The following is a 27,163-nucleotide window of genomic DNA, read 5'->3' as shown; positions in this document are numbered from 1 at the left end:
AATATGGATGAATTCACATACTCTGGACCCAACGTAATCACCTGAGTTAGAGTAAGGAAAGAGGAAGCAAGAGAGTTACTGTCAGAGCCAGTGACACATTTGAAGAGGCTGTGCCACTGCCTTTAAAAACAGGAGAAGATGCTATGAAACAAGGGGTGAACACAGCATTAAAGCCAGAAAAGACAAGGCCCAGAACTGGCAAAATAATAATAATAATAATAATAATAATAATAATAATAATAATAATAATTAAGATATTTTGGACACAACAGAATACCAGTCTTGCAGGTATTGTTTCTTAAGATTCTAGGAGGGCTATTCTACTAAATTAAAGGGTAATCCACTGTATTAGTTTTCTATTGCTGCCATCATATATTATCATGCCCTGAGTTGTTTAAACTATTTAGGTTTTATGTATAGCCCCAAGACCAGCAAAACAACAACAACAACAACAAAAACACCATCATTTCCCTAGGTAACTATAGGAGAATTTGTGTCCAAATTGTGTAAATTACACGTATACAATAAAACCTGTAAATTGGAAAAACAAAAACAAAAACAAAAACAAATTATACCTAAGGCATTTTAATTGATTATAACACCTACATAAGCTTCAAATATTACTGTATGATACCTACATAAGTTTCAAATATTAATATAAGCATTGTTTATATTTATATCCATAGAAAACATTTTGATTTCAGTTTTCTAAAAGATGAGTAATAGATTTTATCTCAGAAAGTAACACCAAATTATACTACTCTGGACATGATTCTAACGGAGTGTGAAGAATATTTACTTGACTTTACCTGTCACCCTCTGTATGGGAAGACCACGAAGAAATGGAAGAGAAGAAACAGTGTCTATAAATGTCAACTTACTTCCATCCGGAAGGCGTGCCAGGACAATCCCACTGCCTCCTCTAGCTGTCACCAGAAACCCAGCCTTGATCACAGACAGAACTGCAAGACCTTTTGCCTTTGCAATCACATGGGCTGTAGACAAAAACAAAAACAAAAAACAAAAGACCAATAATGATGAAAAAGCAGCTTGTAGCAGAGCTATGATCTTAAACAATGCATCTATGTTTACCTTTTACTAAAATGAAATGTTAGGTTCAAGTGATTGTTTTTCATGACTCTAAAAACTTCTAAGTTCATAAAACAATTTTATATAGTATTCAAGTGCTTTTATCAGTACTTGAATTTAGTACTTGACTTTAGCATTATAAAAATATTATCAACATATTGCACACTATTTTACTAGTACATTGAAGATATTATTGAATCACATTTCAGGAGTTCATTTGCTAAAATGAGATTACTAAATTACATATCCAATAAAGGAGAAAGTCCTCATTCTGTGAATTTTACTCAACAGTACATCCTTCAAAGAAACTAAATATCACTCAATGATAGTTCAATCTACAATAATCTTCTTTGCTAAATATTTTGTCAAGGAAATGAAAGCAGACATTCTTCTAGAACACAGAACACATGTGAAATTTCTAATATAATTATGCCATTTCAAAACTTACATTAGTAACAGACCCTTGGGAACTATGCTTTGCATATGCCAATAAGCATAAGAGTGGCAGAGCTATTCTAAGATATTATAAATACATTGCATAGCTGGGCGCGGTGGTTCACGTCTGTAATCCTAGCTACTCAGAAGGCTCAGATCTGAGGATCATGGTTCAAAGCCAGTCTGGGCACTAAAGACCTGTGAGACTCTTATCTCCAATTAACCACTAGAAAACCAGAAGTGGTGCTGTGGCTCAAGGGGTATGGTGGTAGCCTTGAGCTGAAGAGCTCAGGGACAACACTCAGGCCTAGAGTTCAAGCCCCATGACTGACAAAAACAAAAACAAAAAACAAAACAAAACAAAACAAAAAACAAACAAAAAAAAAACAAATAAAAAACTTGCTTTAAAAAAAAAAGCACACCCTAGGCTTAGTTCTGAAATAAAAAGGAAAGCTCATGAGTGCAAAAGCAATTTAGAAAATGAACCAATTTAGAAATTTACCTACCAGGAATGATCTTATCTGGTCCATTTCTGGAAGTTATTTCTGTGAATTCTCTTAATATTTTTGCAGCCTTCTTTGCTTCTGACTTTAGGTTTGAAGGTATAGGGTTATTCACTGAAAGAATTAAAAAGACAAATTAGTCAAAAATCTACTACATAGGTGTCAGGAATTTGTTGTAGCTTTGTTATTCTCATACATATTAACAAGTCACATGCTGCAAGCAAAGACAACTTGTAAGTCCTTAAATTATTAACTTCATCTTGCTTTTCCTAAAACATCAAATCTACTTATAAAAAAAACCTCAATGCAAAATCGAGATTATAAAATGATGGGATCCTAGGATTTTAGAAAAACAAAATAAAACAAAACTGTCTCTATTCTCCAATACGCCTTCTCTCCATAAAGTTAACTCATTTTAATGAAGCATAATTGTCTATATAACAGACAATATACAAATTTGTCTATTCTCATCAGAAATGTTTGAACTGGCTGCTTGTATACTTTCTACAAGTGAAATTCTGAGCTACTCTGATACTACGTGACTACATCCAGCATTGCATGCCTGTCTCTATATAGCATTTTATGTTTCCAATGTTGTCTGAACATCTTTTTTAAAAAAAATAATTGTTAATATAAAGGTGATATAGAGAGGGGTTACAGTTATTCAAGGCAGGTAAAGAGTACATTTCTTTTAGGTAATGTCCCCTCCTGTGTTTCTTTGCTATAATTGTGTGTATATTACCTTTGAGCTCTTGAGTGTGTTGGGGAAAGCAATTCATTCTCTTGCCACTGAATGAGGGATCAAAAGAGCCAATGGATTCTACCAGTTCTTGTGTTAGGCCAGGTGGTAATAGAATTCACTTTTGTGGTTTATGCAAGAAAAATAAAAATGTGTGTGCACCCCTTTAATCCTTTGGAATTATTCTAAATGGTTTACTCTATTATATTTCAGAATAGTTAAATACTGGTTCTCTATGTAGCCTTCACAATGTAACTTACAAAAATGAAATTCAAAGGGGATGAACCACATTTCTATTCCTGCCCACTACACTTTAAAAAACACATAACATTTTCTCATTGTACAAGGAATAAAATTGACGGGAGGTTTTTTGTTTTGTTTTGTGGGTCACAGGGCTTGAACTTGGCCTGGGCTCTCTCTGTCCTGAGCTCTTCGGCTCAAGGCTACCACCCTTCCCTTAAGACAAGCTCCATTTCCTATTTTCTAGAGGTTAATTGGAGATATAAGAGTCTCAGGTCCTTTTGTGCTTGGCTGGTTTTGAACCTTGATCTTCAGATCTTAGCCTCCTGAGTAGCTACGATTACAGGTGTGAGCCACTTCGCCCAGCTTTTTTTTTTTCTTTTATAACATCAGGGTGTCTTATGTGTGGGTCCACCATAATTTGTTTTTCCTGTCACATACTGAAAGACAACTATGTTGCTTCCAGTTTGGGGCTATTTCAAATAAACTGACATAAATATTCTCAAAAAAAATCTTCTGTGAACAAATGTTTAATTTCTCTTGGATAAATATTTAAGGTAGGAAAAGCTAGTTCCGAATGTTAAGTACATGTTTAATTATATAAGAAGCTGCCTGAGCATTATCTGAAGTGATAACATTTTAGTTTCAGCAATAATTTCTAAATGGCCCAGTTATTTCACATCTCACCAACTCTTGTTATAGATGATGTTTTAAATGTTTCTTTAGTAGTACTTCAGTGTAGACTTTTCATTTCTCATTTAAATAACACTTGAAATTTTCTTATGTAAATTTCTTTTTAATGGCATATGTCCATACTTTTATCCATTTTTGTTTTAACTTGGGTGTAGAGCTTGAACTCAGGGGACTGGGTGCTGTCCCTATGCCCATTTGTGTTCAAGGCTGCTCCTCTACCACTTGAGCCACCACACCACTTTCCCCAATTTTTTTTTTTTTTAATCAGAAACTGGTACTCGAGCCGGGTACAAGTGGCTAACACCTGCTATACTAGCTACTCAGGATCTGAGATCTGAGGAATGCAATTCAAAGTCATCCCATGCACTAAAGGTTTGTGAGACTCATCTCCAATTAATCAGCAGAAAACTGGACATGACACTGTGGCTCAAGAGGTAGAGCACTAGCCTTGGACTGAAGAGCTCAAGGACAACGCCTAGGCCCAGAGTTCAAGCCCCATGACCAAAAAAGAAGGAAAGAAAGAAAAGAATGAATGAACCTGGGATTCGAATGCTTGACACTTTGTGTTTACTGGCAGGCCCCTACCACCTGAGCCATGCCTCCAATGTCTCTTTTACCCATTTTAAAATGTGAATTTTTTCTATTGTGAAAAATTTCCATATACTTACAATACTCTTACATAACACTTATCTAACACTTCACACAGACATCATTACACCATACCACACAAACCTTTAATATTTTTCCAGCTTATGGTTAACCTTTTCATTTTTTGTCATTAAAATTTAGGGGCTATTTCTTAAAACACATTTAAAACTTCCTTCTCAATCTTACTGCTTTCATTCCAAATCTATTCAGTCACTGCTCTGTTTTTTGTCCTAGAGTCCACTTCACGTCCCTTGTTGGATATCTGTTGGAAGCAGCCACTTCCAGTCTGTATTTACTCATTTTTTTACTGTTTCTTCTGCGTCTCTGACTGTGTTTGCCTGTCTGTCCCTTCTAGTAGTATGAGAATGGCTAGACTTTGCAACCACTGTCAGTTAGAGAGTCTACATCTTGTCTTGTCGGTCATGATGTACTAAAGTGTAGCCTGTGGCTGTCCTGGGCCTGGTTCAGCCTCTCAGGCCTGTCTTGGCTGGTTAGGAGGGTGCCCTTCCAGTCCAAGTCTTCTGGTTCTCTTGGTGTGCACAGTGTTGCTCTCCACATCCCTTCACTTCAACAATTCCTGTGTTGGAGGGACCCCTCTTTCCCAGTGCATTCCACCAGTTCCAAGAGCTTCTGCAGATTTCTAGCTTTATCCTCGTTCTCCTTCCAGTTCCCTTTCAATTAGACCACATCTCTGCCCTCCCCAGTGTTTGCAAAGAGCCCTGTGGAAGCAAAACCTGCAAGGAGGAGTTACCTGGCTCTTTCCCCTTATGGATCTGAGATGTGTCTGTCAGGCCAGGGAAACAGAGCCTTGGATTTTGCCAAGTTTCTAGCTGTTCATACATTTGTCAATTCCAGTCCAGTTTCCATGTAACCAGCTCATTCTCAGATTTTAGTCCTGCTTTAATGTAACATACTGAAGGTGAACATCTTTATCATCTTCTAAAAATTTTCAAAGGAAGAAAATAATACATTGAAAAGCGTATTTTCAAATATCCAAATTCCCAGTTTCCAATTGTACTTAAACAGTCCATAGATTTTGAAAACTGATCAGTGAGTACATATCCCTGAGGGGCAGACCTTCATTTCCATTTTGATGGCTAAAATGGAGAGAAGGTATTGGTGGGAGTGAGCAAGACAAAGAGGATATGACCACAGAATTGCCTGACATTAGGCTATTTATAGTCAATGTAATACATATTATGAATTGTGTACTAGTTTCCTCATTTGGGGGTGAGTGCCAACGGCAAGGACACACAATCTAAATTTTCAGAGAATGACAGAATTGCACATAGAATTTGTACTGCTACTTGTTCATCCACTTATGTGCTTCCCTATCATGGGGCAACAGTGCCCTGGAAAACAGGGGCTCAGACAATGATGCGTCAATTTTCTTGCTTGCTGGACAGAGAAGGCTTCTGAAGGTCCTACTGAACTGCACACCATAAATGCCCTAGCTCTACAGGAAACACCCACTGGAGGGAGAATTGATTCTTGCTGCATTAGGTAGTAGAAATGTAGGGACTTGTTATGTGGCTAACTATACCCTAATGAATTTAAAATTATTTCTGAGCTCAGCCAGGTGTGGTGGCTATTGCCCATAATTCCAGTTATTCAAAAGACAGAGTTGGGAGGACTAAGGTTCCGACCTAACCCAGGCCATAGGCTAGTGGGACCTCCATCTCAACCAACGGCTGGACACAGTGGCACTCTTCTTTCTCCCAGCCAAGAGGGAAGCACACATAGGAGGATCTTGGTCCAGGTTGCCAGGGCAAAACATAGGACCCTACTCAAAAAATAAGTCCAGACCCCTAGTACTAGGGACGAAAACAACAACAAGAACAACAACAAAAACCCTACTCTCCCCACTGTATTTACTGAAGAAGAAAAGTAGGAAGGAGGAAGTATTTACAAAGTTAACTTTGTCCATAGGACTAGATTCAACTGTGTTTTTGATGTGGGTTTTGCTTGTGTGGTACTAGTGCTTGAAATTGAGGCCTCACGTTTGCTCCACTTGGTTTGCTCATTTGACCCACTACCATTCATGCCATGCCTACAACCTTGCTCTTTGATGATTATTTTGGAAATGGAGTTTCACACACTTTTTATACCTAATTGTCATTCTCTGGCTCTAAGCCTACTGAATATCTAGGATTACAGGTCTAAACCACCAGTGCCAGGCAAGAATCAACTGGATTATATCTGCATTCTAGTCACTTGAAAGGTGAAAAATGAATAAACACTGCAAATATAATTTCCTATATGTCAATATTTACCTCTGTGTAGTATATCTAATACACTGTTAGCAAGGCCTTTACAAAAAGCAAAATTGTGGTTCTGCCTTTTCATTAATTTTTGTTAGGTGGATATAAAAATGTTACCTTTGCTGTAGCAAGTGTCCCTACTGGCCTGGACACCTTAGAAAAATGTGCTGCAGAGTTAATCCCAACACTGGCCTCTCAGGAACCTTTTTCTGCTGTCTCCTCCTATGTTCTCCTGGAGCAAGTATAGGGTCCAGATCTATGCAGAGGATAGAAACTTGAGAGCCAGCTATGGAAGGTGGTGTCTGATGTGAAAATTACTAGCTATAGCAAAAGATATAAGGAAATGACATGGCTTCTGGAAGCAGGAAAAGCAGCCAGCAGACTCAGGAAAGCTGGGCAGCCTGATGGGTCCTTCAGCAGGCCAGCCAGGTGCTCTGGGTTCTGGATGGAGGGGTCTGAGGAAGAAACTTCTGTTTGATGTCCAAACCCTGGCTAATGAGATCCCTATGAGCTTCCTTTTGTGGTGTTCCTCATGACCCATGATGAGGAAACTCACATTAGAGGTTCCTCATTCCAGGGGTATCTCCAGGTGAATAAGTGATCCAGCAAGTTTATACCTCCAGGTGCTCTGGAAGGAAAGGCCCCCAAGTGCTGGATCACTTATTAGTGATTAGTTTAGCAAGCTATACCAAGGCCAGAACTAGCCTCTGCCTCTTCTTCAGCCAGAATTGATACAAAAGAAGACCAATGTTTTGTGTGGAAAAGCATTTTCAGGAGAATTGCATTAGAGACTGACTAGAAGTGGGTATCCATGTGGTACTAGCTTAAAAAATGCAGATGAACTTATAGTTCTTCCAGTCTTACCCATGCAACTCATTGTAGGATAGCACTACTTTTTGGGTTTTTATTGATTAAAAAAATATATTATAAAAGTACCATTTCTCTCTTGATAAATAAGTGCTAACCTGAGTCTGAGTGCAGTAGTTCACATTTGTAATCCCAGCTACTTGGAAGGCAAAGATCAGGAGGATCAAGATTTGAGGCTGGTCCAGGCAAAAATTTATTAGGACCCCCCCATCTCAAACAATAAGGGCTATGTGGTGGTAATGCCTGTGATTTCAGCTATAAATAAGGCATAGGTAAGCACTGCAAAAAGAAAAAAAAAGCAAGACTAAAAAATACCTTAAAAGTAGCCAAAGTGAAAATGGCTGGGTATATGGCTCATGTGGTAGAGCTCTTGCTTAGCAATCACAAACCCCTAAATTTAAACATAGTACTTGCCTTCCCTAAAAAGAACTAATACAACATTCTAAATTCCACTCCCTGCTTTGTTAGGCCCAATTTAGGTGCCATCTGGCCTTTTTAAAAAAAACAACAACAAAAGGAATCCCTGACACGCAAAGCTAAGCTATGCTGAATGCTGCCTCTGATGGATGATGCCATTCTGCTGCAGTCCATCAGCACTTAGCTCCCTCATTCCCAGGGTTCTAGCATCAGCCTTAGGTCTCCTGGTACGTTGGGGAACTTCCCTGCCCTCTAGGTTGGATTTCTTCTCCACATAAAATGGCCACATAAGGAGGATCGGAGATACTTTATTGTTAATTGCCTTCAAGGCTGTCATCCCCTCTGGAGTCCTCCTCTTCGGTTTTGGACCCTCAGGTGGCCTCAGGTTTAAAGTATCATCTGTATTTGACTGCTTCCCTCAGTTTAATCCATTCCAAATCTCTCCCCAAACTCCAGCTTCAACTGTAGCAGCTCCAACAGGAACAACTCAGCTCTACTCAGATGTGACTCCTTCCTACTTGCTGGTCACATGATCCCAGCCTTTCTTGCAAGACAGGATTAAGGGAGCCCAACCCAAAGCCAGGCTGTAACTTTTCTCCTTTACCACGGGAGAGCACAAGCCTATAGAATTTATTTACATGATGATCAAATCTTGCTTCCTCCTAGAGTATATTTTATGCTGGGTCTGCTCACAGCTTCGTTTAACTCATATAGTCATTTCTACAAAGCCAGGCTCCATTCAGATACCTCAGAAAACACGTTTCTATTACTTGATCTCTCCAAGTTTCCCTGTATCACCACCATGTGTGTGTAAACATGTGTGGCATGCATATGTACAGAAGTGCAGACATGCGGTGTGTGCATGTGCTGTGTCCACATGCACGTGGGTTTAAGTGTATAGTGCATGTACATATTTTGTGTATGCGTGCACACTGCATACATGTGTACAGGCATGTGGTGTTTGCATGTATATGGGCATGTAATGTTTGTAGAATGTGTACATGTGTGAGGTACGCATGTGTTGTGATTGTTTGTGTATATTATGTGATATTTTATTAACTGTAATATCCCCAACACAATAATACCTCTTTATGGTAAGCACTCAGTACATAGATGTAAAAGGAATACAGTATTTGTGTAGTCTGGAAGTACCTATGAGCAATCCTTAGGAAGATTCATTTACATAAAGTCCAGCAGATTTTGGTGAAAACATTGTGAGGAGTAGCAACATTTTTCAGACTCTCATGTTATATTCCCCAGATCTCGAGAGCAGGGCAGCACAGATGATGGGGGAGTGCCCAAACAGCTCCAACCCAGGAGGAGAGCACAGGAACAGATACAAAAACAACTATGAGAGCCAGGTGCTGGTGGCTTACACATGTGACACTAGCTACTCAGGAGGCTGAGATCTGAGGATGGAAGTTCAAAGCCAGCCTGGGCAGAAAAGTTCCCATGAGACCTGGGCAGAAAAGTTCCCATGAGACTCTTATCTCCAGCTAACCATTAGAAAACAGGAAGTGGCTCTGTGACTCAAAGTGGTAGAGTGCTATACTTTACCCAAGGCGTAAAAGGAGTAAAGGGATAGTGCCAAAGGCCCAACACTGCTGCACATGCTGAGGAGATGGACCACAGCTGTCAGCACACCTCACAAGCTTCCTCTCAGGGGGCAGTGATATCGCTTGTGGAAAGAAACCTCACCAGTGTGAGAAAGTTGGTCCTTCTGATTAATTAAAGATGCAAGGTCACCAAGTAGTGTCCTTAGAATTAATGATTACAAGGACAGCACAATCCCATCTTAGTGGGCAATGAGACACTTGATCATGTATGTGCTGCCTATGCTTTCCTGCCTCACCCATCTAACCACCGTGCTATGTGGTCCTTGTAGAGCAGTCACAGTGCCTCTACTCACCCTGTGTCCTGACCATTCCCTCATCCAGACAATGGCTGAATGGAATTACTCAGCTCTCTTTGCTGGGGAACATGTACTCCATTTATTTAAAGAGCAGCACAGAGTGTCTGCTTTCACTGATACTACTGTGGGGCAGGTAGACAAGTCGAGGTAGTAGGATAGTTTGCTCATGGGCATAGCACTGGTTCCAGCACGGGTCCAGAACAAGAACTGGACCAGGGAGCTGTACGGGTACCACTAGGGCCTGTCCAAGGCACTCTAGCACTTCTGTGTGTACTCGGCCAGACAGGGAAGTGGTGCAGGGAGATGTGGGAGATGCCCCAGGACTACACTGACTTCAGAGGAGTCCTGCCCTTGTGGTCACCAGGGCCAGGGAAAATCCATTCCTGTTAAGACCAGTTTAGACCAGATTTTTCTGACATGTGTAACTAAACAGAGTAAACAATAATAAGCTATATCCACAAAGACTTTTTATACTTCACCTCTCTTAATTGAGCTGTATGGAGCCAGTCACACAAGCATACTGCATAGCTAGGTATTAGCTACAAAAATATCCATTCCAGGGGGAAGGGTGGGGCATGAGAGCTACTGGATTGAGAAGCTTCTACTGAGCCACAAACCTCAGAGCTGTGCTAAGCAGGCGGTCCAGGTACCTGGATGGACTGCTCAAAAGTCCAGTCACAGTGAGGACTCCTCAGTAAATATTGGTAATTCGGTGAGATTTTCCACAAAACTGTACTGCAATGCACTTCTAACAGAAACAAAATACATGTGCTGCCCTCAGCTTCAAATCCTGACTCTCACATGCAGAAAACTGGAAGTAGAGCTGTAGCTCAAAGTGGTAGAGTGCTAGCCTTGAGAAAAAAACTTAGGAACACCCAGGCTCTAAATTCAAGCCCCATGACCAACAAAAAGTAAGAATAAATAAATAATAGACTTCACAAAGAGGGGCCGGGAGTTTGGCCTAGTGGTAGAGGGCTTGCCTAGCATGCACGAAGACCTGGGTTTGATTCCTCGGTACCCCACATACATAGCAAAAAGCCAGAAGTGGTGCTGAGGCTCAAGTGGTAGAGTGCTAGCCTTGAGAATGTCCAAGGACAGTGCTCAAGCCCTGAGCTCAAGCCCAGGACTGGCAATAAATAAATAAATAAATAATAGACTTCACAAAGAAAAACAAAACAAAAAAAGCCAGGCATGGTGGCTCATGCCTGTAATTCCAATCAGCTACCCGACTAAGTTGGCAAGACTATTGCAACCAAATAGTCTGGTGTGGTAGCATGCACCTGTGATCCCAGTTACACTGGAGGCATAGGAAGGAGAACCAAAGTCTGAGATTCACAGACAGGGGCAGAAAAAAATAACTAAAGCAAAAAAGGGCCTAGGATGTAATTCAAATAGAAGAGCAGCTACCAGGAAAAATATGAAGCTCTTTGTTTAAATCTAGAAAAAATGTGTGCGTGCATTTCAGTCTCACCTAGGTGGCAGGAAAGTTTGTTTTACCACACCATGGGCAAATAAGCCAATGAGTACAAGGACTGTGACTATCCTGGAATACCTCTGACCAGTATTAACTTTGTTTCATTTTGAAACACCAATCCCTTGTTTGAGAAGTCTTAGTAGGGAAGTCTCCTGAGCAGAACATTTGAAATGTTTTAATTTTGAAGATGAGAGGTAGTAATGACTTATTCTCATAGAAATGTTGTTTAAAGGGGTATGAGTGAATCAGTAGCCAATTCTCTTTAACTTAAATGCAACAAACAGTATGGATGTTACACTGTTATTCTGATTACTTTCATGTCCAACCTAGCAATTTCCAGAAGCTGCTCAGGTATTTCAATAACAGGCCAGCTTGGAGTAAAAAGTACCTTGAATCGGAGACCTATTATTCTCCAAACTGTCTATGCAGATTTTCTGACTAACTCATCATTCTTTTTTGCTCAAGGCTAGCTCTCTACCACTTTGAGCCACAGCACCACTTCCAGTTTTCTGCTGGATAACTCGAGGTGAGAGTCTCAAGGAAACTTCTCTGCTTGGGCTGGCTTTGAACGGCGAGTCTCAGACCATCAGCACCTGACCTAATGCATCATCTACCCAAATATCTCCTCACAACTGAATGAACAAAATGCAGGACATGCTCATCCAGAAACAGGCCTGGCACACTCTCGCCCTGCCAGCGGCCGGGCTTCCCTCCTAGCTGCCAGAGCAGGCTGTGGAGACACCTGAACCGGCGGAGAGGAGGGGAGGCCGGGCTTCAGCCAGCGGGGAATTTCCATAATCTCACTGCCCTTCACACCTGAGAAAAGAACGGTCACTGCAGCACGGAGGCCCTCAGCAGCAGCTGCTGCAACAGCTCCAAGGTTAACCCCAACCCGGAGACCTTCACCCCCGGGACCGTCACTCCCGGGACCGTCACCCCGGCGGACCTTCACCCCGGGACCGTCACTCGGGGGACCTTCACCCCGGGAACTGTCACCCCGGGGACCTTCACTGCAGGGACCATCACCGCAGGGACCGTCACCCCTGGGACCGTCACCCGGGGAACCGTCACCCCGGGAACCGTCACCCCGGGACCTTCACCCCGGGACCGTCACCCCGGGAACCGTCATCCCGGGGACCTTCACCCCGGGACCTTCACCCCCTGGACCATCACTCCAGGACCGTCACCCCCGGCACCGTCACCCCGGGGACCTTCACTCCCGGGACCGTCACCCCAGGGACCTTCACTCCCGGGACCGTCACCCCGGGGACCGTCACCCCGGAGACCGTCACCCCTGGGCCGTCACCCCGGGGACCTTCACCCTGGAGACCGTCACCCCGGGGACCTTCACCCCCGGGACCGTCACCCCCGGGAGCCGTCACCCCAGAGGACTCCACCCCGGGACCATCACCCCCGGGACCGTCACCCCAGAGGACTCCACCCCGGGACCATCACCCCCGGGACCGTCACCCCAGAGGACTCCACCCCGGGACCATCACCCCCGGGACCGTCACCCCAGAGGACTCCACCCCGGGACCATCACCCAGGGGACCTTCACCGCCGGGACCGTCACCCCGGGGACCTTCACTCCCGGGACCTTCACTCCCGGGACTGTCACCCCGGGGACCTTCACCCTGGAGACCGTCACCCCGGGGACCGTCACCCAGGGGACCTTCACCCTGGAGACCGTCACCCCGGGGACCGTCACCCAGGGGACCTTCACCCTGGAGACCGTCACCCCGGGGACCGTCACCCAGGGGACCTTCACCCTGGAGACCGTCACCCCGGGGACCGTCACCCCGGGGACCTTCACCCCGGAGACCGTCACCCCGGGGACCGTCACCCCGGGGACCTTCACCCTGGAGACCGTCACCCAGGGGACCGTCACCCAGGGGACCTTCACCGCCGGGACCGTCACCCCCGGGAGCCGTCACCCCAGAGGACTCCACCCCAGGACCATCACCCCCGGGACCGTCACCCCAGAGGACTCCACCCCGGGACCGTCACCCCGGGGACCTTCACTCCCGGGACCATCACCCCCGGGACCGTCACCCCAGAGGACTCCACCCCGGGACCGTCACCCCGGGGACCTTCACTCCCGGGACCATCACCCCCGGGACCGTCACCCCAGAGGACTCCACCCCGGGACCGTCACCCGGCTGGGAGCGAGCCGCCGCCCAGACGGGCGGGGCCCACGAGAGCCGTCCACCGGGACAGTTTCCACCGGAAAACGGCGGAGTGCTGAAGGGAGGCGGGCGCGGTTCGAGAGCGCAGCCCTCGCCGGCGCCCCAGGTCGGCCGGCCCCGTCCCCGCCGGCCTGACCGGCCCCGCGCGCGTCGCCGCGCCCCTCAGGGGATCTCGGCGGCGCGGGGTCGGCGGCTCCGGCCGAAGCCCTCTCTCCAGGGAGGGCGGCGGCGGGGACCGCGCGTCTGTCCCGACTCCAGGCCAGGCTCCGGCTCACGCCCCCCGTACTCACTGGTGCCCGGTGCCGCCGCACTCCGCGCCCCTCGGGCTCCGCACACCTGCCGGGAACAGGAAGGAGCCGCGGCCGGCCCCGCCCCGGGGCGGGCGCAGAGCGGCCTCAGGTGGGGCCGCAGGTATCCGCCCCGAGCTGGCTCGGGCTGCCGGGCGCCTCACGCCGACGTGCCCCGACTTCTCACCCCCGGGCGCCCCCACGACGGGGCCTTCCGCGACGCCCCGCTTCCAAATCGGGGTCCTCACACATGGGCCGACGAACGGGCCTTCCGTACGCCCTACTTCTAAGGCGGGGTCCTCCAGGACCGGCCCTCCGGGACGGAACCTTCCACGACGCCCTCTTTCGCGTCTGGAAACGCACGCACGGTGAAGTGGCCGCACCGAGAGGCTCGGGGCGCGAGCGCAGCCCGGGACCGAGTCCAGCCAAGACCCGGCTCCGAGGGCGCAGCTCTGCAGAGCCTGGGGTCCCAGGGGTCACTGGGGCCGCGCACCGGCAGGGGCAGCCAGCCAGCCCCGCCCCGCCCCGCCCCGCCCCTCGTCACCCCGCCCCCTTCACCCCGCCCCGCCCCGCGACGCCCCGCCCCGCCCCCTTCACCGCGCCCCGCCCCTCGTCACCCCGCCCCGCGTCGCACTTCCCCGCCCCCTTCACCCCGCCCCGCGTCGCCCCGCCCCGCCAGCCTGGCTCAGACTCGAGGCCCCTCCCACCACCACCCCCGCCCTCAGCTCGTAAGGGCACGCCCACCGCGTAGGTACCCCGCCCTCCTGCCTCCCCCGCCCTCCGATCGGCGCGGGCTCCGGGAAGCCAATTGCCTGGGTGCGCCGGCGGGACGTCCGCAGTGAGCATGCGCCGTCTGAAGACGCGCCGACGCAGTCTTTAGGCGCCAGCGACCACCGGGAAGATGGCGGAGCGCAGCCCCAAGTCCGTGCTCTTCGTGTGTCTGGGTAAGGGTGCGCCCGCCTAACGCTCTTCCTGCGTGGAACACCGGGGGCCCCTCGTGTGCTCCGTGGGCCTGGGGAGGCCCCGCAGCCGTGTGCTCCGAGCTGGCCGGCGCGTCTGCAGGGCGGGGGGCGGCCGCAGGGCCGGGGGGCGGCCGCAGGGCCGGGGGGCTGCCCGCAGGGTCGGGGGGCGGCCGCAGGGTCGGGGGGCTGCCCGCAGGGCCGGGGGCTGCCCGCAGGGTCGGGGGGCGGCCGCAGGCCCATCCTCTCAGGATTCACTCCACAGCGGTCTCCAGCCCGTGTGTATCTGTTTCTTCCAGATACACACTTTCTGCAGAACAAAGCACCTCCTCTTCAGGATGGGCTTTTGCCACAACTCCTGCCCTCCTTTACCTGTTCCCACCCACATACGAGTTTGCTGATCCGATCCAAATACAGGCTCTTGTTAAGATGCCTTGCTTTTACTGGACACTGTTGCGTCCTGCCTGGAAAACCTTGTTTTATAAGGTTAAACTCAAATATACCTCTTTGCTTCCTTTGGCCCTTCAGATATTTGATTCCATAAATGTCATTGTAATTACTTGACATTGTAATAACTGTGGCATGTTTTTGTTTGGTTTTCAGTTTCAGGGTAGTATAATACATGAACCTCACTAAACATCAATTTCTGTAAGGCAAAATGTAAAATACCACCCTGTTGATGGTGACCATTGTTTGATTTTTAGGCCCTTAATGAACACTGGTGAAATCAGCAAATTTATTCAATTGTTTCAGTTGTCAGTATCCCACGGATGTATTTATTTTTGCTTAATATTGCTGATTGTTTTCATCATAGGGGCTATTAATAGGCAAGCATATGTGTGCATATATTTTTCTTTACTACAGCAACTTAAAAACAAACAAACGCTCACTATATTCCAAGCAGTGGGAATGGTAGGGTAATGAATACCACAGAGAAAACTTCAGAACTATCTCAGTCACTATTTGTCAGTCTAGCAGTGCTAGTGGGCTTCTGGTTCACTTAAAGGGAAACCAGGAGTGGGGTATGGGTGGGGTGTAGTTTGGGATTAGGAAAGTCTCACCTGAAGTGACCTGTGAGCACAGACTTAAAGAGAGTGAGGAGGCCTGTTCATTTTGCATCAGTTGTCAGCTGGCATGGCTTTTAGACAGTCCTGCTGGCCACAACCTCAAATAGGGGAAGCTACAGTGGTTAGGCCTGGAGACCCAGTGAAGTTTCTCAACCAGGAGTCCCCCTTGCTCTCTGGGAGTCTGCAGATAACTTGAGTGACTGTTTTCTCTGCTTCCATAGATAACTCATATCATTCTAGACACTAGCAGACATTATACACAGTATATGCTTTTAGGCCTGGTTCTGTGTATCCTGTAAAGATCCAGGGTGAATACTTCAGCTTTGTGTGGGAAACTGTTTCCCCCCCCCACCTCCTCAATACCTTATAAATGATCAATCTTGACTATGTCCCAGTAGAACTTTATTCATAAACAACGGGGCCATTGGAACATTACCTAATGGTTACATGTTACAAGTTTTTCTACTTTTGCATTTTTTTCAACTACTTAAAACTGAAAATTATTCATGACCCTCTGTGCAGTATACTATGCAGTATATAGGCCAAGAGATGTAATTTCCCTATTTGAGGTGCAAATCTTGTGTGAGGACTTGGGTTTGCTGTGGGTTAGATAAGGCATCATAGGTTCGGAGCAGGGATGGTGAGGTATATAATTTGTTTCAGCTGCAGTGCTGAGATTAGACTGAAGGAGAGCTGGTTCTAATGACAGTGCCCTTGCTAGTCAGGTGGAAAATCTGGTGGGGGGAGTATGGATGCATTCTGTATAGTAAAAGAGTTATTCCTTCAGAGCCATTAGTTAAGGGTAGAAAAGCAGCAGAGGTATGTCAGTGTTTGGGCTCTTGGTTGAGCAGAAGAGCTTCTTCAGCAAGTTTATGAGAAGAGCTTTGTGCTTTTATGCCAGAGAACTACTGAGGAAGGTGGCTTTAATCTGAGCCCCAGCCATTGTGGCCGGTAAGAGAACCATGGTGGCATGTTAATTTATTTGAGCTTGTTCTGAAGATAAAGCCTGAGGCTGTACTGGTAAGCCAGTTATGCTCCATTTTCTATTGTTTTTATTGGTAAACAGGATTGAGCCCAGGGTCTTGTACATTGGTAGGAAAGGTCCCTGCCACACAGCTAAATCCTCAATCCTTGTGGATTTTAATAACGTTTTATAGTATTAACATTGGGAATCTGGAGACACTAGGTTACGTTTGAAGTTCTTTTCTGTTGATTTTACACTTGGTATTACTTGTAGCTTTTGTAGTAGAGCTTTTTTTCAGTCTGTACTTTATATTACTGCTTTAAATATAACTATCTGGAGGCAAAGCGTGAATGGATATCACCTTAAATAACTCATTGGCTCAAATTTTTCATTATTATGGGGAAATTAAGCTGTTATTTTACAGCTAATGATAATTATTAATAAAGAGGTAGGGTAGGGCTAGTTTATTACTGTTTTGTTTGGTGGTGGTACTGGGGTTGAACTCAGGTCTTGTTCATAGATAGAAACTCATCTCTTGAGCTACAACCCCAGCCAGTAGGGTCCTGTGGGGTTTTTTGTTTTTCTCCCAAAGCCATTTTAGACCAGGGTCCTATGTATGCCTCCAATCTAGCTAGAGTGACAGTAGTATGACACCATATTAAGGTAGAGTCTTGCTGTCTTTTTACTCCTCTGATATCAAAGTGCTATCCCCTGATGTATGTCTTCCAAGTTGCTAGGTTTATAGGCATGAGCTACCACGCCAGCCCAAAGTTCATCTACTGTGTTTTTAAATGTTGAAATGTAGGCATCTATTACTATTTCTAGAGTTCTAAAACGATAACACTTATCCTCATTTGACATATAGTGCTGGCTGTCAAAGTATTGCCCTCAAGGTATAGTCTGGTAATGAGTGATCATACACTCTTAGGAAGCCTTTCAATAATAAGATCTGTGCTGGTGACAATACTTGTTGTTAAATGGTTTGTTTTGTTTTGTTTTTTTAGCAACTATAGGAAACCATGATGTATATGACAAGGGCTCAGGTCTTGTAATATAGAAGCTGAGGAAAGTGGAAGTGAACTGGTCCAGGGACTGGGGCATTAGTGTTTTATCACATGTCAGAAGATTCTGGTTCATCTTGTTTACCAAAAGCTAGGACAGTCCAGCTGTGGAGGGTAATGTCTGTCATGTAATACCCTCTCTTCTAACAATTTCACCATCCTCTCTTGACTGTTTATAGCCACTTTTTTTTTTTTTCTTGCCAGTCAAAACTCAAGGTTTGAGCACTGTCCTTGGGCTTTTTCAAGGCAAGAGCTCTACCACCTGAGCCACAGTACCACTTCCAGCCTTTTCTATGTATGTGGTACTAAGGAATTGAACCCAGATCTTCATTCATGCTAGGCAAGCACTCTACCATTAGACCAAACTCCCAGCCCCTATAGCCACTTTCTGAATCATATTCCAAATGTTGGCTTACATGAGACCCTAAAATACAGTGCTTTATCTTTCTGAGTACTTTGAACAAAAATTAAAATGTCTGTTCTTGTTTCTTATCCTTGAAGCTAAGTTAAATTTTTATAAGGCATATCATAAAAATAAGAATTCTTCTCTCTCAAGCCTTAGGCCTAGAATGATTAATCCTCCTCCTTCCTTAAAAACCTTCATTTCGGTAGGGTCCTGCCCCATATTTGAGAAGGCTGTACAGATAAGTCAAGAATGATCTGCCTTGCAGAGTTATACTGTCTTTCACCATCAGGTAGTGTCTTTGTCCTGTCATTCTGCACTGTTGCTCATTCTTCATTGAACCTTAACATGAAACTGCAACTGTCTATGCGTTTTCATTCTGAAGGTTCCCATGGCACATAGAGTTGATTAAATACAGCCGTTACGTTTTTCTTTTGTTGACCTGGGTGATGCTTTGATGAGTGGGGAAAGGTGTTACACCTTTCTACCTTCCACTGTTGTCCAGTGGCATTTTCATATTCACCTCATAGATGGATTCTTTGTCTTCAATTCTGTGTTCTTCTGATGTTCTCTAAAAAGGTCAGCAGTTATTTTCCTAACTTGTATCAAGGAATTGTGTTGTAAACAGCTTTCTGTCTATGTACCCTAGTACAGTGCCTGGCTCAGAAGTAGTAAGGGTATTAACTCTTTGCTGAACTGATTGCATCACCATTCCCCTTGAGCTTATGAGTTCCTGTGGGCTGTATTGAGTCCAGACTGGGGTATGTTGTAAAGACCACCAGGGCGTGGCCCCTCGCTTGTATTCACTGCCATTTACTTATGAACAGGTACAACTACACCTTTGAATCTTGCCATCCCTGAATATAGTACCTCTCTGCCTATTACAACCCTTTATCTGTCCAGTCAGAGTTTTCTTTACATTTTGTTTTTGTAGAAAACTTTAGTTTTTTGTGCTCTTGGAGAATAGTGCTTATCTGCCTTTATTTTATTTTGATTTTGATAATTGTGTCTCCCCATGTACAGGGCTGGCCCACACAGATCTGTTTACAGAGATCAAATAATACCTTTTGTCTTTTTCCCTGTGTGGTAAGAAACTTGGCCCTTCTGTTGGCACTGGGGAAGTCACCTCTAATTTCTTGGGAACTTTCTAGGAGTTATGGAGTGTCAGTTACTCACAGTGGCCCTGTAGTTGATAGTAGTGAGAGACACAGTCTTAAGCTAGAAGCCCTGTGAGCCACATACAGCAGGGAGAGGGCCCTGAGTTCAACCATGTGACTGATTCAGTCGGTTGTCCCCCATCTTTAAATCTCAGTAGCAGCCCTGTCTACCAGCTACAGGGCAAGCTTCCTCAGTAACAACAGTGCTTTTGGGGTGCTGTGAACATTTGTGGCAAGAGGGCCCATTATCCCCAAGGACAAGGAAACGTCCTAGTCTGTGCCTTGTCATTCTCTGGCTAGTTCTAGAATCTTCTTTTAATAAAACTGCGCCATCTGTATCCAACTTCCCTGGCTATGGTGAGTCATTCTAGAGATTCATCAAACAGGATTCGTCTCACAATTCACAGGGTCTGTGAAAATCCCTGCTGTGTAGTCAGCTGGAATGGAGAAAGAGTAGCTCTGCAGACTGTAACTTGGCTGCTGTACTCATGGGCAGATGTGGCACTCAGGAAGGCCTAACCCTGAACCTCACTCTGGTTGTCCTCACACTCCTCTTAGCATAGGGTCCTAGCATATGATCACTCAGTAGATTGTGTTGACTTCATTTAAACATATTTGTTTATTTGGGTGTTGTTTTATGAATTAACTCATTCATAAGTGGGATGTGCTCTGAGAGCCCCACTGCTGGCAGGGAGACAGGCATTTCTAGTTCTGATACTTCATTTTAAACTGGGTTGCGACCAGCTTCATTGATTTCATTACCTACTGGCTGATTAGCATTCTTGTGAGGAGTGATTTGACTATTACTGCTTTCTTCATATTTTGTACCTGAGCAGTTGGTGACTTCACTGTACTTATGTTTGATTCTGTTCTGTCTAATGGTTCGCCCTAGATGGCTGTGTTGGCCTGTGGTCCTCCACAGGGAAGATTACAGCTACTCTGCCTTAGCTGCTCAGGGTGGATTGCCTTCATGTTAGGAGTCACTGTCCTCCCTTCACCACGGCTAACACTCTGTTGTGCCCTCTTCCTTCTTTCTAAGGTAACATTTGCCGGTCACCCATTGCAGAAGCAGTTTTCAGAAAACTTGCAGCTGACCAAAATGTTTCAGATAACGTAAGTACCATTCTGTACCTTAAAGAGGCCAGCCTACACACCTTTGGGCAGGAAGTGCTGGAACATTCTTTTTCTCTCCCACAGTGGAGGATAGACAGTGCGGCCACATCCACATATGAAGTGGGAAACCCCCCTGACTATCGAGGGCAGAGCTGCATGAGAAAGCATGGCATCCCCATGAGTCACACTGCCCGACAGGTACTGTACTGGAACTTGACCTGTGTTTTTTGTTACAGTGGGCCATTGACAGTGGTGCTGTTTCCGACTGGAACGTGGGCCGTGCCCCAGACCCAAGAGCTATGAGCTGCCTAAGAAATCATGACATTAGCACAGCCCATAAAGCAAGACAGGTAGAAGAGATCTTGTTATAATTTCTGCTCCATAGACTCTCATAACCTGAAAAGTTGCATGACTGTCTATAAAGGTTACATAAATCATAATGGGAGAGCTTTGGCCCCATGTTATCCTAGGCTTTCCTATCATGTAACAACATACCTTTCAGTTTCAATGAGCCTGGCTTTGTACTTATGGTATACATCAGAGGTAACAGTTTTAAGAGTTCTTCACTTAAATAAGGAAGGACTGGCCATATCTTAAATGGATTTTTCATTGGACAGAAAATTGAACATTTTCATTCTGATCTCTTCAGGCTTTTGTATCCTTGGCCAGTCTTTGCCACTGCCCAAGGCTTTCTTTTGAACAGTCCATCCAAATTAGTCCATCTGATTTTAAGGTCTATTTTTTTGTACCCTCAGTATATGAGGTGGATGCAAATGGAATATTTAGACAGATATGCCTTGACAAGCAAAGCTAAGAAACTCAAGAGCAGTTTCATGTTGTATTTCCACATAACTTGCTTTTTTATTCTTGCTTTTATGAAAATTCTCAGCAATGTTATTTTTTATAGCAAAGTACTAGTTAAGTATGTTTTATAAGTTGGTATATTGGCTGGTTTATAAGTGCTTTTTATTCTTGCCACAATTTGTATGTTTTCTAGTATTTTATAAATCTTAGTTTTTATAAAAAATTAAACCTAGGTTTAATAAATAGCATAGCCTTAGGGTGCTGTTTCTGAAACAAATGTAGTTTCTTGGATGTGAGCTGTCACTGTGGTCAGGTGAGTGGGATCTCTTCTTGTTGTATATACTTGCCTTTTCTCAGTAAATCTCACTAACTCATGCATAGACTGAGTTCCTGATTCCCTTGACAGCTGCTAACCACTCTTACAGAGGTGATCTTAAAAGTTGTTTCCTCCTTTCACTGTTGAAGGTGGTATCTTAGTAGGGATATGTTCTCTACAGTCAACTGCTCTGGGAGAGTCTCCACATAGCTCCTCCCAGCAGTCGTTCTCTTTTGTTATATCCTGCACTTGCTGGACACATGAAGAATTCCAAGTTTGGGGTTAGATGGTGCTGCTGTGGGGTGGGAGGTGGGTGCATGTGCTTGGAGTTCTGAAGGGTTTTTACCCAGCATTATTCTCTATATGTCAGGGTTTCACAGCCTCATGAAACAGCACTGGAGATGTGGCTTTTTTTCTTCTTCTTCTAGATAGTATTTCTGATTTTATATTTTGGAAAATTTTAGTTCATTAATTTTCTGTTGTTCCTTCGAAGTTGCTGTCATTTGCTTAAGTGCTGTATGGGTTGTTAGTTATTGGTTTCAGCAGCTTTGTTGGGGATTTAAAGAATACTTCCTGGTTGTTTTTCATCAGTAAGTTGTTTGGAAGTAGGGCTTGAAAAAGTTGGTAGTTAAGGGGAACTCTGGCTGTGAAGTTTGTGATCTCTGCATTAAGGTCTAGTCAGTGCTCAAAGAGGTCAGGAGGTAAGGCTTACACTGTTCTGTGCTTGGGACTTTTGGAACTCATCCACACCTGATTTTTTGCTGTCTGTGGCTGTGTGCCTGCTCCAGTTTCAAAGCTGAAGACTTTCTGGAGAGAGCGTGTGCCCTGCAAGAGCCAAGTCATGGGTGGCCAAGGAGCACATTCATAACTTGAAGATGAATTTCAATTTCTGTGTGTTTTTTGGTTGTTGTTCAGAATAGGATTGATTTTCAGAAGCTACTGCCCGACTAGCTTTAAGTAGAAATGCTTTTTGTAAGATGTAAGTCAAATCTTCTCTCAGTCATATATGGACTGACTTAATAAGTTCTTAAGCATTTTTTTAGGATGACTTAATTACTATGAGTCCCAAATAAACAATCTTTAGATAATTCTCACAACCAATTTGGAAAAGTAAAATATTTAGTACTCTTAATACTTGTTCTAATGGATTTTGAAATAACTTACTATTGTGGAATGTTAAATACAGTATAGAACTTTGTATTTGTTTGAATGGTACACTAAAAGTAAAGTATATACATTTATAAATGTTGACATATTTTTTATAAAATGACCAAGAATATTAATTGAGTTTTGCGCTTGTCTTTTTGGTCAGTCCATTTTGACCAGGTTTTCAGTGTTCCTTTTATAATTTCTTTTTACAATTATATGTACATATATTTCTGAGCTCTGTCCCCAGTCCTTTTGGTTTTTTTAGGGTTTTCTTGTTTTTTGGTATTTTTTACATAGGGTCTTCAGCTTTTCTTCAGGCCTTATACTTCAGTCCTGTTACTACCTCCACCTCCTGAGTAGCTGGGATTACAAGCATGAACCAACACACCTGACTTGATATAGGTTTTATTTTTTTTATTTTTATTTTTTATTTTTTTGCCAGTCCTGGGTCATGAACCACAGGGTCTGGGCACTGTCTTTAGAAACTTTCTGTTCAAGATTAGTGCTCTGCCACTTGAGCCACAGTGCAACTTCTGGCTTTTTCTGTGTATGGGATACCAAGGAATCAAACTCAGGGCTTCATGCATGCTAGGCGAGCACTCTACCACTAAGCTATGCTCCTGGCCCTTAATTTAGTTTTTTGAGATAGGGTCTCACTTTGCCTAAGCTTACTTTGAACTGTGAGCCTTCTGATTTTGTTTCCCAAGTAAATAGAATTCCACGGGCCACCATATTCATAACCTTCATATTTTTAAGTTTTTTTATTGTTCAAAAAGATTTGTTATTGAAGTTTTATTTATTTTTACTTTTGTTTTTGATCCTTTATTTTCCTTTTCCTTTTGATTCCACCATTATAGTAGTCATTAACATTTTAAATAGGCTTACACTTATGATATCAGAACACAGTACATTTTCATATTGCAGTCAGTAAAGGTCCTGCAAGGAACTATTTTCTCTGTCAGCCTAATTTGTGGATTTTGAATCAGAGAGAAGAAAGCCCTACACTGTAGAGAACCAGTCAGTCCATTACCAGCCTGCACTTGATAGTCTTACTGTAATTTGTCTTCCTCCTGCATTTTCCTCTCTGCTTCTTTTTTTTCTTTCTTTTTTTTTCCCTTAGAGGCATTTGCCTTTTGTGTAGTCCCACAAGGACAAATTCTGTCACTCCATTTGGTGTATGTCGTCATGGCTTAAGACATTCCACGAGAATCGAGAAATGAGTAGAGAGTGGAGAGGATTAAGTATGAGTCATTTTCATATGGTATTAGAAATATACATTGTTACTAGAGGACCAAAACTAATGATGAATTTTTGTGTTCATATCATACACTATTTTGTAATCATCCCAGGGAACCTGTGATATAATATTTCTTTGCAATGCAGTTCACAAAGTATATTAACTATATTTTAACCTAAAAATGTCTTGAATTAATTACTTAAATGGGTTAATGAATAACAGACTCAAACACAATGTACTTTTTAAACTAGTATGTCTGATCCTGATATAAATATAGACCCTGTGTTTTGACTTATTTACTTAATTTTAGGTTACCAAAGAAGACTTTGCTACATTTGATTACATACTGTGTATGGATGAAAGCAATCTGAGGTAATCATATTTTAGAGTTCTCTTAGTTCACTATTAGGCCAAGTTGTTTGTTGTGTAAATGACCTTTTATTATCTTACAGTTTTAATGTACAGTGATAGTTACAGTATATGGAATGGTTTCTTTAGAATAGCAGGGCATGCAGATGGTTTGCCTGGTAATTCTGTTTATAAAGATCTAACTCCATGGGGGTTGGCTGATTCACCTGGACACCAGTGGGGTTGTGATCTGTATTTGTAGAAGGAAATGCATTGATTTGTACAGATTGGTTTTGTTACTGCTATAATGATTTATGACTAGGGTATTTCTTATTCCCCCAGAAAGTCTGACAAAACAGAAGAATTAAAAAACTGTTGTTTTAATTTGTTCTGCAGGCCCCAGCACATCATGGGTAGATTGAGTTTATTATCAAAGGAACTCAAAGTTACTTCCCCTGATTCATTGAGCTAACTACAACCCACCCTCTATCCTTGCTCCATCCCCTTCCTCTCTCCAGTCCTCACTTGTCCTGCCTTGCCTGTCCATCTCTTAAGATTTGGCAAAGATGGCTTTCTTACTTCCTTTCTGTTGCCTTTGCTTGTCTCTGAAACAGTATCTTTTCTGGGGTTGTATCAAAATATATTAAATAGAAGAAAACTTGAAGATGTATATTTTGTGTGGCAGAATCCCTGCAAAGGTGCTTTTGTTGCATGCTGCTGCCTGACAGCTGACACAGCTTCATGGGGGTCTTGCAGCTCTATAAAGGATTATGTTTCATTTCAATTCAGGTCACATTGGCTTGACTTTGATATCACTATTTCTTAAACCCTCAGCAGATGTCCCTGTTTAACTTGAAACCATAGGTCAGAAAAATAAGTTCATGTTTCGATTTTACAGAGATTTGAATAGAAAAAGTAATCAAGTTAAAAACTGCAAAGCTAAAATCGAACTGCTGGGGAGCTATGATCCACAAAAACAACTCATTATTGAAGATCCCTATTACGTAAGTACAGTTCAGGTTGGGCAAGTTGTATCCTGTCATATTAAATGACAGGCTGAGGTCACTTAAGGACATCCTTGTTATGCAGCATTGCTAGTGTTTCTTCTTCTGTCCTTTCAGGGAAATGACTCCGACTTCGAACTGGTGTACCAGCAGTGCCTCCGGTGCTGCAGGGCCTTCCTAGAGAAGGCTCACTAGACTAGCCCTGCCTGCAGCCAACCCAGTGACTCGCCCACTAGTCCTGTGCCTAAGTGTAATGGCTTTCCTTAGCCCCAGCCCCTCTGGTTACTTCAGCTGACTTACTCTTTCTTATCTTAAAAATAATTGTAGGTGACAATTAGTTTTTTTTGCCCAAGAATAAAAGGCTTTCGTTTGGGGAAGTTAGTTGACTAGTGGAACTTCTCATTTTTCCCTGATTACAAAACGGTGGAACAAGTAAATATGGAAGAACAAAATACAACCCAGTGAAGTCATAATGATCTGAGGGGTGCAGTCTACCTGGCATGTTGCGTGCCTAGCACTGCTCAGTGCAGCTCCTCACTTTGTACCTGGCTGGCCTGTGCTTCTTCAGAGTCACAACAGCTCTACTGATAACAGCTCCCTCGCCTACCTGAGACATGTTTTAGCTCAGTCTACTCACAGTGTATACTTGTATGTTTTAAGATAGAAGCAGGCATGGCGGTGCCTGTAAATCCAGCACTCAGGAGGAGAATCATAAGTTCATTTCCAGGCTGGGCTATAACTTGCCTCAAAATACAAAATAAGGAAATACAGAATAAGGAAAATTGGAGGAATAAATCTTTAGCAGTCTTACTACTTGTTGCTTTGTATCTAGTTTATTTCATGGGAATCAGCTTATTTGCTCTGATTTGAGCCACTTTGCCTTTAAGAATTGAATTCTATACTGGAAGTACACTTGTATTGCAGGTTACCTTTCATCAGTAGAGAGTATGTTTTCCCTTTACTCAGGTGTCCAACAAAAGCTGACCAGATGTGAAAACTTTTAAAAATTGCAGATTTCTGTTATGTTGGTGTACCATAATGGTATGTGAGTAGTAATTCCTTCATCAGTATTTAATAACTTCCAGGCAAACAGGTAACTTAGGTGTACCATCAGCTCACCTCAAATCCTATTTCAGAAAATATTGTTTTCAAAATAAACTGTGGCATTATATAAGATCAATCTGGTGTTGGTCTGCATTGTTACTGACAAGTAAAAAGCATTTGCAAACATTCCCTTACTGTGTTCCTTTCCACATGGTCCGTGGTGGTATGTGTATTCTCAATCTTTGGGAACTAAAATAGGGAAACAGCACATTGTTGCTACACATAGTGTCTCTAGGTCATGGGAGACTTCCAGGAACTGCCTAGAAACATACTTGCCAGGGCTGGCCTCACAGAGTCAGTACCCCAGGCAGACCGTGGGTTTGGCAAGTGAGTGGCTGCTTTACCTAATCCCACTCCAGTCCTGCTCATGGTTCATAGTTGACCTCTAATCCTGGAGAATTGATAGTCAAGTGGTGACTTGTTCTCAAAAGCTGAGAGGAAGCAAGGAAGCATGGGTGCATGGCATCTTCCAGGCTAGGGTTGCCATTTCCTATAGCAGAGGACTGTTTAATCCTTGACTTGCCAGGGGACAGGGCTTACCTAGTCTCTTCTGAAAGAAAATAGCTTGCTCACTATCTCTGGCTTCTGGGGAATTACTGGTACATACAGAAAATTTAGGAGGGTAGGTTAAGCTGGGACCAGGATAAATGAAAAGAATTGCAAACTTGAGTGGTCACCCATGAATAAGAAATAATCAAATAAGACCAAAAAGTCTCTTGTTATAAG

The 27,163-nt window shown here is 43.9% G+C and overlaps 2 protein-coding genes across 6 annotated transcripts in view; one reads left to right on the top strand and one right to left on the bottom strand.

Moving 5' to 3' along the window:
* The window catches only part of Sh3yl1 (SH3 and SYLF domain containing 1), a 44,846-nt gene extending 30,648 nt beyond the window's left edge, over positions 1-14,198 (bottom strand). The window contains exons 1-5 of one of the 3 annotated variants that reach the window (XM_090336227.1): positions 13,755-14,198; positions 6,726-6,864; positions 5,099-5,286; positions 2,031-2,141; positions 882-995 (exon numbers count right to left, since the gene is read on the bottom strand). In XM_090336227.1, coding sequence (XP_090192353.1) covers positions 882-995; positions 2,031-2,141; positions 5,099-5,189 — 316 coding nt within the window. In that variant the 5' untranslated portion in view covers positions 5,190-5,286; positions 6,726-6,864; positions 13,755-14,198. The remainder of the gene's footprint in view (positions 1-881; positions 996-2,030; positions 2,142-5,098; positions 5,287-6,725; positions 6,865-13,754) is intronic. The other 2 variants (XM_090336228.1, XM_090336229.1) reach the window with 2 other exon arrangements.
* Positions 14,199-14,447: 249 nt separating this feature from the next.
* On the top strand, positions 14,448-26,088 carry Acp1 (acid phosphatase 1). 3 transcript variants are annotated; one of them, XM_090337542.1, is made up of 6 exons: positions 14,482-14,695; positions 20,402-20,475; positions 20,712-20,825; positions 24,292-24,353; positions 25,228-25,333; positions 25,451-26,088. In XM_090337542.1, the coding sequence occupies exons 1-6, from the start codon at positions 14,653-14,655 to the stop codon at positions 25,526-25,528; spliced, it is 477 nt and encodes a 158-aa protein (XP_090193668.1). In that variant the 5' UTR covers positions 14,482-14,652; the 3' UTR covers positions 25,529-26,088. The 3 variants fall into 3 exon arrangements, with proteins under 3 accessions (XP_090193670.1, XP_090193668.1, XP_090193667.1); XM_090337541.1 differs by lacking the exon at positions 20,712-20,825 and adding an exon at positions 20,560-20,673; XM_090337544.1 differs by lacking the exons at positions 25,228-25,333; positions 25,451-26,088 and having other exon boundaries at positions 14,448-14,695; positions 20,560-20,825.
* The last annotated feature ends 1,075 nt before the right edge of the window (positions 26,089-27,163 follow it).

The sequence above is a fragment of the Megascapheus bottae genome, chromosome 7 (genome assembly GCF_031878675.1).
Source record: "Megascapheus bottae isolate mThoBot1 chromosome 7, mThoBot2.hap1, whole genome shotgun sequence".
Classification (NCBI taxonomy): Eukaryota; Metazoa; Chordata; class Mammalia; order Rodentia; family Geomyidae; genus Megascapheus; species Megascapheus bottae.
This window is presented reverse-complemented; position numbering and strand designations above follow the sequence as displayed.

Coding starts and splice junctions, on each gene's coding strand:
- Acp1 (XM_090337542.1), top strand. CDS start 14,653: ATGGCGGAGCGCAGCCCCAAGTCCGTGCTCTTCGTGTGTCTGG. Junction 14,696..20,401: donor CGTGCTCTTCGTGTGTCTGG/GTAAGGGTGCGC, acceptor CTTCTTTCTAAG/GTAACATTTGCCGGTCACCC. Junction 25,334..25,450: donor TTATTGAAGATCCCTATTAC/GTAAGTACAGTT, acceptor CTGTCCTTTCAG/GGAAATGACTCCGACTTCGA.